Source organism: Marmota flaviventris, chromosome 12 (genome assembly GCF_047511675.1).
Source record: "Marmota flaviventris isolate mMarFla1 chromosome 12, mMarFla1.hap1, whole genome shotgun sequence".
Lineage (NCBI taxonomy): Eukaryota > Metazoa > Chordata > Mammalia > Rodentia > Sciuridae > Marmota > Marmota flaviventris.
The window spans coordinates 109,827,040-109,837,272 of NC_092509.1; the positions used below are offsets into that span (position 1 = coordinate 109,827,040).

A 10,233-nucleotide genomic window follows, 5' to 3' on the forward strand; every position below is an offset into this window, starting at 1 on the left:
GTGTGTGAGCATGTGTATGTGTTTGTGTGTGCGTGTGTGTTCTGTAAAGCAGTGTCTCCTTGGTCTTGCTAGGCTCAACAGTGTGCTGCCTGCTGTGCAGGCTCTGGTGGGGCCGGGGTCTGAGGGCGGCTGGGAGAGTCTGAGTCACCGAAGTGTGCGTGCCTGGCCTCAGGGCTGACTCACCCGGCCTTCTCCCTGTTTAGGACTCTTCCCTCAGGTGTTTTATTGGTACCTTCAGCCTCCTTCTCCGCCCCTCTCCACCTGCAGCCTGGGCTGACCCTGCAGCCTTGCTTCTGGTCCACAGGTGAACATCGACCACTTCACCAAGGACCTCACGGTGAAGAACCTGGTGGAGCCTTCCCTGAGCAGCTTTGACTCTGCCCAGAAGAAAGTCCATGCCCTGATGGAGAAGGATTCACTGCCTCGCTTCCTGCGCTCCGAGTTCTATCAGGAGCTGGTCAAGTAGTGGCCTGGTCCTGAGCCATGCCCTCCACCGTAGCCGGCCCTTTGCACACCCACCTACCCTCCAAGGCTTTGCTCACGGTGCGCAGCGAGGGCCAAGCGCTGCTCATCCTGGCCCACTGCTTTGGAGTGGCTCTGCCTCTGCTCCATTCTTAATCAAGCTCTGCCTGATTTCTGTTAGCCCCAGTCAGATCAGATGGTCCTGCCTCAGACACATGTGCAAGACAAGAACAGGGTGTCATCAAGTGTGGCCTAGATAGCAGATGGCCACCGGCACCAGCTGAGGAGTGTGGAAGGGAAGTCGGTTTCCAGGGACCTTAGTTAGTTACCCCTTTTTCATTCCTGAATTTGGTCAGAAGAGGTGGTAAGAGTCTTATTGATGTTTAATTCTAAAGTGAATTTAAAATTCTGCTCTTTCCCTTCAAGCATCTTCATATTTGCTGGATAGTGTTGAGATACAACCACAAATATGTGTTTGTATAAAACCAATCCAAATACGATTCAGGCTAATTCTGTCCTTATCCCTCCCTCACTTCCTCCCTATAAATTTACCAATTATATTTTAAATCAATGACCTCAGATCAACAATGGGCTATTTTATAAATGTATTCATGTTCATGGGATGTAGACCAAAATTTTTATTTCCAAATTATTTGAAATCCTTGTGAGGGTACAATTAATTCCAAAAATTCTCTGATCTTATAAAGCTGCTGCTGTTCCCTGGAGTGACTGCCTTCTAGGTGTCAGGAGGGCGTGCACTTCCAAGGGTAGATATGGCCTGCAGTGGTTGCCAGGCATGAATATCCCTGTCAGTGAAGGCTGGCTGACTGGAAGGCTCATCATCCTTGGAGGGCAGTGTGGTTGCCACTGCAGGCTTCCAAGGAGAGGCAGTTCCAAGGGGCCCTGCAGTTTGCAATTTGCAAAGCTACCAGCCCTTCATGACCACACCCTGTCCTGCCTCCTGCCTGAGTGGCGGCTACCTTGGAGGCTGAGGCTCACTCCCCACCTGCCTCCTGCACAGCTAAGGCATAGGCCACGCTGTATCGTGGACCTGAACTTCTGATTATGCATTGCATTATCATAAACGTTGTTAGACTTTTCCTGAACTGTAGTAGTTATTACCAAATTATGTGAATCATCTCATTATTGATGATTCACATAATTTGGTAATAAGCAAAATCAAGCTGAACCATGTATATGAGATCAAGGAGGACACAGGGCTAGTTCATAGAGGGAGGTGATGAGGGGAATCCAGGGGAAGGTGACCCTGTCCAGTCCTACATTCACTCCTGCCCATGTGCATGCTCCTTTCTCATGGGTGCAGCTCCTGCTTGTAATCCCCTAGGAACGTCCGGAGAGCGGCAGCTGTGCTACTGTTCTTAGGGCCAACCCAAGTGTGCTGGCCTTTGTGTTTTTGTGATTTCAAGGGATAATGTGTTTGAATTCTTGACTGGAAGTGGGTTGGAGTGACTGAGTTGGCACCACATCTGCAGGGGGATGGACTTGTGCAGCCCAGGTGAAAGTCCCTGTGTCAGTTGAGGGCAGTCAGGGACCAGGCTGTGTGTGTGAGTCCAGCTGTGCATCTGTGTGGGTTGACAGGAGCTCAGACAGGAATTCCAGGGCATGCTGGCACCCTCTTCCCCAGCACCTGACTGCTCTGCTTTGAGTCAGGGAAATGCCAACACCTGCCTTTCTCATGCAGCTAGAAATGTTGCGACCAAAAAATCTAGGTGACTTGCGTTTTTTCTTGAATGCCAAACATTTTTAAGAAAAAAATAATTAAAAATTTAAATATCTTATCCACGTTATTTTAAATACCAAGCATTTGAAAACACCCAGAGATTGAAGTGGACATTACAGATTCCACCCAGAGGTCTGCTGATCGCAGATCGCAGCTGGTGCTTCTCAAGCCAGTGCAGACCTGTGGCAGATGTGGTAGGGGAGGAGGAGGCAAAGCGCAGGAAGGGCCCCAGTGGTACCTTGCTGGGATGTGGCCAGGCATGCTCTGCTTACCTACATGTAGCTGTACATTCAGAGCAGAATACATAGGTCGTATCAGAAACTCTTCCAGCATACAAGTAGTGCAAGGAACATAAATTTTCCAGCCTGAAATGAGAAACCCAATGTATTAAAACTGCCCTAGAAGAAATTCTGAAAGGTTTGGAAAGTATTTTGAAACTTGGAAAAACAAAACAACACCCCATGTTATTAGTTGTTTCCATGGTAACAGGAAGAAAACACATTCCTTTAGATCTGGGGAACTGAGAAGTTAGAAAAGTGGGAGGAGCTCTCCAGGAGCCATGTGCATCCCTTTCTCCCACTCCTCTGCCCTGCCCTGAGTGAATGGCGGGAGCCTGAGAGGCTTTGGCGGTCTCCCTCCCCTGGAGTCGCAGCCCCTGCAGGAGGACTTGGGAAGTAGGGAGGTTGGAGCAGGCTGTGGTCTCAGGAGATGGAGTGAGACGGTGCAGTGGCCCAGGTGTTGGTGGCTGTTCTGCCTGGGTTTGGTATAGGGTGGGGCTGGGCAGATGAGGTTTAAGTTAGAGCAGGACAAGGAGACTGGATTCTAGAGCAGATTAGGAAGCTGCGCATGGTGTTCGGCTACTGCAGCGGGGCTTGCTCCTGTAACCCCCACCCAACAGCTTGGGCACATGGCGCTGCCCTGGCTCCCGGACCTCACTCAGAGCAGCAGTCACCAGGTGAAAGTCAATGTCCTACTTCCGCTCTCCACACCTGTGTACCACTTGACTGTACAAATTAGATTCAGCAGATTTCAGATTTTAGCAGAGGGAGAAGAACTTGATGAAGAATTTTTTTTTATCCTCTCTAAAGTCTTGGGTTTTACTTAGTGATGTGCTCTTGGTACATAGTTCATTTCAACAGGGTGACCTTAATCATTGCCCAGAGAACAAAAGGGGTCCATTTACAATATGCTCAGAAGTAATGAGCACCCCAGGCCTCGCCAAGCCACCTGTCCCATATTGTGATGACTCCAGGTCACCTAAGGGCAGCTGTGTCCTGGGGAAGTGACTTCCTACTGCTGCCCCTGCTCCCTCTAGCAGGCCAAGACCTGTAAGGTGAGCCCACTGGCCAGGAGGCAGCAACCCAGCCTGGTAGCCAGTGCAGCTGCGTCTTACTGTAGAGCAGCAGGGTGGGTCCCTGACTCAGTGGAGCCGGAGGAGACCTCAAGCCAGCACCCCAGCTGTTGGCCCTGGAAAGACAGAGTGGACGCCCCCTTCTTTCCCTATTTGCCTTAGGTACCAGAGGGCAGAGTGGAGAGACCAGTTTTCAACACAGATGCATTCAAACCTGGGGCCAGGCAGCCCTGCATGGGCTCAGGGTGCATCCCTGAGCTGTAATAGGGTCTGGCCAGCTGTCCAGTCTCTGCTTCCGCTAGACAAGTGTGTGTTTGTCATTTGCTGGGTCATGTTCTGCTTGTGTTGACATGATTTACCAAGGAGGTCCTGTGGCAGACCAAGCCGTCAGTACCCAGTACCCACAGAAAGGCCTTCCTACACTGCCCACCCCAGCTGCCAGGGCCAGGGCTCCCTGGAGGAGGTGTCCAGGAGGGGAACTCATGGCACACAGAGATGAGCAGGATAAACACACTGGAGACCTGTGGAGTGTCCCTTTGTGTCATATCTAGCAGGCTCCTCTTATAGAAGAGAAGCTATGAAGCCACCCTCTTCATGTCCACGCTAGCCAGCCTCTTGCCCATCACTGATCTTACTTGCTTTTCCTCCTTCCTCACTCTGATGGTCTCCTTTCTTCCCTCTACGAGAGGAAACATCCACCATGTCTGCCCAATGTGCCACGGTGTACGCAGAGCTTTCCCTGGCCACCCGGGGAGTGCAGGCTGTGGTGGGCAAAGGGCAGGGCAGAGATTTGCCCCTGCAGATGAGTGATTATCTGATATGCTTGCTAAGAGTCCTCTTCATGTCACGTGGTGTCAGGACTCGGGAGCTGAAGGCTTCTAGAAAGCTGCATCTCCCTGGACATTTCCAGCAGCCACGGCCACAAAGAGAGCAGAAGGGAAGGGTCATCTCCCCACATGTAGCATTTGTCCACAGCTGGTAACTGTGGGAGAGTCATGTCTGTCTTCTGGTTTTTATATCCAACACTTTACATACTATGTGATTCATGCTTCTTGATAAATAAAGCACCACATCCATATCTGTGACCATGTGGCATGTGTACATTAAATGGGCATCTATGTGACAGCCACCTCAGGGTCCTCCTTCCCAGGGTGCAGGTGCCCTTCCTGAGAAGTCAGCTGGAACAGCTCGACCTGCGGGACTCCACAGAGGAGATACAAAGTGCCATGTCCATATTCTCTGATGGCACTTTGTTCTGGCAGGGGTGACAGTAAGTATTGTCACTGCTGTCACCCCTGGGAGAACAGACAGCACAGCACTGATGTGGACCCTGTGATGCTCAGTGAGGGTGATGGCTTCTTGTTCTCCCTGAGCCAGTGAAGGGTCTGAAATCCTGTGCACACAGGGCTACATGCACCTCTATGATCTGACATGTGGTAAGTGACATGCTGAGGTCACAAAGCTAGTGAGACTCAGACGGAGTGGAAGGGCAGAGCTTATGCAGAAAATAAGTGAAAATAGGAGCAGTGATAGGAAGCCACATGGAAAGAGACAGAGACAGCAAGAAGACAGGTGGACATGGGAGAGATGGGGACGCGCCTGCCTTGGCCTCGGCAGGCTTCAGGTTCTCAGTCCTGCTCCTATGGGCCCGGCTGCATCGCCTATAGGTGCAACACCCTGAATCACTCCAACACTGCCTCTTCACTGCAGTCATCTTGGTTGGGTTCATTTCTGGGAGTTTCCACCAAGAAACTCCAGTACGATAAAGATCACGGACACTTCTGACTCCCCCCAAGCAAGAGGTTTTCTCAGGCCACCATGAAAACACATGTAAAGCAGGGTTCAGAGATCAGATGCCTCCCAGGCTCCTGTCTGGTCCACCAGATCAGAGGAGCCACCTGCGACTCCAAGAGGCTGGTGTTATTGGCCCCAACCTGAGCAGAACCGGCCCTGTCCAGTGGGAGCCCATTCTGCCCCCACCAGGCAGGTAAGGCAGGCTCTCCCACATTCAGATGTCCAAAGCACACTCATCAGGGTCTTGCAAATGATGCCACCCGTGGACCTCTTTCGAATGTTGACTTTCAGCCGGGCTCCCAGGGCCTCCACTGGGTTCTGCCATTCAGTCAGCCCATCAGCAAGTCCCTGGGCTGCTTCCTGCACTTCCCATTTTCATGCCTCTGGTTTTAACTTGTTAAAACAGTGACACAGATAAAAATGTCACTGAAAAGTAGAGCTTGCTGGGGCGGTCCTGGATCATCCTGGCAGACAGGCCTCAGGGTCGCCTCCTTGAGGTCACAATTCCAAGTCACTTGCACCACTGGGGCTGCTGCTGGTGGCAGGTGACGGGGTGAGGGTGCTGCGCTTGAGCCAGCAACGCCCTCCAGTGCCGGGGGGGAAAGTCAACCATGGGAAGACCAGGTGGCACCTGGATCTGCTCTGCTCCCTGAAGCCCGTGTGCTGCAGCTGAGTCCCAGAAGCCCAGTAAGTGGGAGCTAGGGCCAGTGAGTGAGGTGGCAGCTAAGGCCCCCAACCTAGCAGCTGGAGCCTGCTGAGTTTCTCCAAGGGGACAAGAAGGAGCTCCAGGGGACTCCGGGTCCTGAGACGTGTGGGAGCCAGAAGGCTTCACAGACGTTCCTCGGCCAGGCTGAAGTCATGCCAAGCCGGCAGCAGGGTGGCCCAGGGGCCTGGAGAGGCCGGCCGGCCACTGTCAGCACATGCAGAACCCCCACCTCCCTGATCATCCCGACCCTCGACCTCCACGGGAAACCCAGGACCATGGGCAGCAATGTCTTCCAAGTCTTTGTCAGGACAGACCATCTTCAGAGGCCATCGATTCCTCCTGTGAGGAGCTTTCCCTCAGAAAAATCCAGGCCATGCCATGGCCACATGCCTTCCTGGCCCAGTGACAGATGTCCTTCAGCTGGTGTCAAAGAGCACTGCGCTGCACGAGGAAAAGGAGAAAACCTTGCTCCTCAGAGTAGGCCCCTGCACCACTCCACCCCTCCCCCTGACGGACAGACCCCTGCCCCTCCACCCTGCTCCTCAGAGTAGGCCCCTGCACCACTCCACCCCTGCCCCCTGACGGACAGACCCCTGCCCCTCCATCCTGCTCCTCAGAGTAGGCCCCTGCACCACTCCACCCCTGCCCCCTGACGGACAGACCCCTGCCCCTCCACCCCTGCTCCTCAGAGTAGGCCCCTGCACCACTCCACCCCTGCCCCCCTCCACCCTGCTCCTAAGAGACCTCTGCCCCCTCCACCCCTGCTCCTCACAGACAGCCCCTGTCCCCTCCACCCTGCTCCTCACAGACAGCCCCTGCCCCTCCACCCTGCTCCTCACAGACAGCCCCTGTCCCCTCCACCCTGCTCCTCACAGACAGCCCCTGTCCCCTCCACCCTGCTCCTCACAGACAGCCCCTGTCCCCTCCACCCCTGCTCCTCACAGACATCCCCTGTCCCCTCCACCCTGCTCCTCACAGACAGCCCCTGCCCCCTCCACCCCTGCTCCTAAGAGACCTCTGCCCCCTCCACCCTGCTCCTAAGAGACCCCTGCCCCCTCCACCCCTGCTCCTCACAGACAGCCCCTGTCCCCTCCACCCTGCTCCTCACAGACAGCCCCTGTCCCCTCCACCCTGCTCCTCACAGACAGCCCCTGTCCCCTTCACCCTGCTCCTCACAGACAGCCCCTGCCCCTCCACCCCTGCTCCTCACAGACAGCCCCCTGCCACAGGATCGTCTCACTGGCTCAGGTAGCTGAGGGTTTCCCATGACTCTACCAAGTCCCTGACCTTCCACACTCAGACTTCTCATGTGCAAAGTGAACATGGGTGATCATTCCTCTCCCCCAAGCTCTGATGGCCAAGCAAGATGCCCAGGGAGAGCTGACCAGTGAGACGATCCTGTGGCAGGGTCAGGAGCTCAGCTCTGTGCAGGTCTCAGGGCTGGTGAAAGAGCTCAGACCCTGGGCCTTTGTGTGCCCAGAGGGAAGATCCCTGGCAAGATGGTTGTGCCAGTGTGCGAATGCGTAGACCCCTCCTGCCGAGGGCTGCCGAGGTCTGCCGAGGGCTCTGCAGGCAGCAGTGAAAGGCCAGAGATCTTCCAGGGCAGCTGCTGTTCTCTTTCCTTGTATGTACACTTGGTGGGCCGCATGCCCCAGTTTTAAGTTTGAAGACATTTTTCTTCCAGCTCGCCCATTACTCAGCCCAGACAGACCAGGTTTCCATAACTGTGGTAGAGTTGATGAATCTGCTGCTGTGGAAAAGTTCATTCCTATGCTTCAAAAGACAAACAGCTGAACTTTCTAGATGCTGAGGGATTGTGGACAAGTCACAAAGAAGGTCCTTTTTTGCAGCCCGCAGTCTGTAGGGTAAACACCAGGACCTGGTCCGATTCCTGACCTCTGCTTCAGGAAGCTCGGGAGTACTCTGCACCTTGGCCTCCCTGCCACCTGCTGTCAGAGCCTCAACCACTCAGCCTTCCTCGAAGGTGCTGAATGCAAGCACCTCACTGAGTCCTGACCCTGCAGGTCCTGGCTCCTTCGACAGACACCAGGGGAAGTACCGAGTTCCACAGTTAGGCGGTGAGCAATGTGCTGAGGCTCGGGAGGGTGGAACTCTACAGGAGGATCCTCCCCAGAACCTGCACACACAGCAGACCCCTTGCCATGTCCTCCTGCACCCGCTGCCCTGCACACCATCCTGGTGCTCCTCAGGAGCCAGGGTCCCCACCCTCACCCATTCTTAAAGACATCCGTGAAGGCCACATAGGCACTGGCCACACTCCTCTAGACACAGACTCCTCTTCTCAGTGCCCTCTCTGAAATAATGGCACTAAGGAAGGTAAAATAAAGATTCGTGCTCTGCAGGCCTGTTACAGCACTTCTTCCCATCCCCTCAGTGACCTCGAGGAACAGAGGTGAGGGGCAGGTGAGAGTGCTGCCGTGACCACAGGAGACAGGCCAGGTGTGGTGCCGCTGCCCTGACCCAGATCCAGGCCTCATTCCCTATTCCCAGCAGGAAGCAGGGCACGGAGGTGCCTGCGGCAAGGCACAAGCTCTCGGGCAGGTGTTCAGTGGATGGGTGCGAACGCTGAAGCAGTTTAGGGAGATTAGATGTTCTGCGCAGATCCCGCAGACACACCGGAGCAGACAGGTTCAGAGTTGTCTCCCTGGTTAGGAAGAAACTGCAGACTCGGAAGCGGGCAGCAGCGGTCCACCCAGAGAGGCCCTGTCTGTGACACTCTGGCTCCTCTGGGCCTGCTGGTGGTGCAGGGCCAAGCGGGCCAAGTGTCTTCAGCCAAAGGAGCCCTCACTTGTGGGTCAGGGGACCACCCAGGGGATTCTTCCCACTGCCCAGTTTGCCTTCTGGTCCCCAGGCCCACCAAGCCCATTGGAGGGGGATTCTGTTTGGGGAACTAAACTCAGACGTCTGTCTACTAAAATCCCACGTATACAGATCAAGCAAGACTAAGGGCCGCCCATGGACTCCCCTGGCAATGCCAACACCAGACTCTGGTATTTGCTGCTGGTTCCACTGTCCCTTTGGGTCCCCTCCCACCTTTTCTGATGACCATGCTACCAGTGCTCTGATGCCTAGGGCTATATTAGGACCCTACTCTGCTGTGCAGTCTCCACTGTACCTGTGACAACAGGACCGGCCACCACAGAGCTCCCAGCACCCACCTGGTAGAGGTCTCCTCTGAACTCGGATGGCTAAGAAGGTCTTGTATGAAGAAACAGCCCAGCACCCCAATTCCCTGAGCTAAAACATGCCAGGGGGATTCTCACGTTTCAAGAAAGCCACCATTGGAGCCTTTTTAAGTCAGACGACCAAACAATTTTCTATCCCCTTGAACTAAAGTGTGCATTCTTGAATCTCTGCCTAGGGAGCCCATAAATTTGGGTTTATCTGTTTTTATTTTCTTCCACCTTGATCCTAAAGCTTTAGGATCCATTTGCACACATACACTCGAGGTTTCCATTGATACAAGTTTATAACATCAGGCCACTCTTTTGGAGTATAACACACCTCCTCTGTTAAGCAGCTTTTCATTGCTGTGACCAAAACATGTGACTGGAACAAGCTAGAGGAAGAAACGTTTATTTGGGCTCACAGTTTCTGAGGCTCAGTCCATGGCTGATGTGGGCCCAGGTGAGGCAGAACATCACGGCAGAAGGGAGCTGGAGGGGAGCATTCAGCTCATGGCAGCCAGGAAGCCGAGGGGCACACAGAAGATGGCACACCCCAAGGACCCACCTCCTCCAGCCTTGGCCACCTGCCTACAGTCACCACTCAGTCAGTCCATTCGAACAAAGATGGACTGACCAGGCTACAGCTCTCACAATCCAGTCATTTTACCTGAACATTCTTCAAATTCAGAGCTTTTAGGGACTCCTGGTACCCAAAACATAATGCTTTGTCCCTGGTTTCCAAAAGCTCCATCTCCCAGACCCCCTTAGTCTTATCAGTCCCAGCGCTGCCCCAAAGTCTCGTCTGAGACTCCAGGCAAACTCTTGCCTCTGAGCCCTAGTGGAACTCAGAATCCAGTCATACATGTCCCATATACACTGGCACAGAGCAGACATTCCACTCCAGAAGGAAGAAGAGGGGCCTAGGAAGAAGGGTGGGCCAAATGCCTGGCCTCCAGACCTTCTTTTGAATCTTGGTGGAAGCCTCCAGGCC

At 54.1% G+C, this 10,233-nt stretch overlaps 1 protein-coding gene across 1 annotated transcript in view; it reads left to right on the plus strand.

The window, feature by feature from the left end:
* The window catches only part of Rgs5 (regulator of G protein signaling 5), a 49,903-nt gene extending 45,264 nt beyond the window's left edge, over positions 1-4,639 (plus strand). Inside the window, exon 5 of the mRNA XM_027922873.2 lies at positions 305-4,639. Coding sequence (XP_027778674.2) covers positions 305-466 — 162 coding nt within the window. The 3' untranslated portion in view covers positions 467-4,639. The remainder of the gene's footprint in view (positions 1-304) is intronic.
* The last annotated feature ends 5,594 nt before the right edge of the window (positions 4,640-10,233 follow it).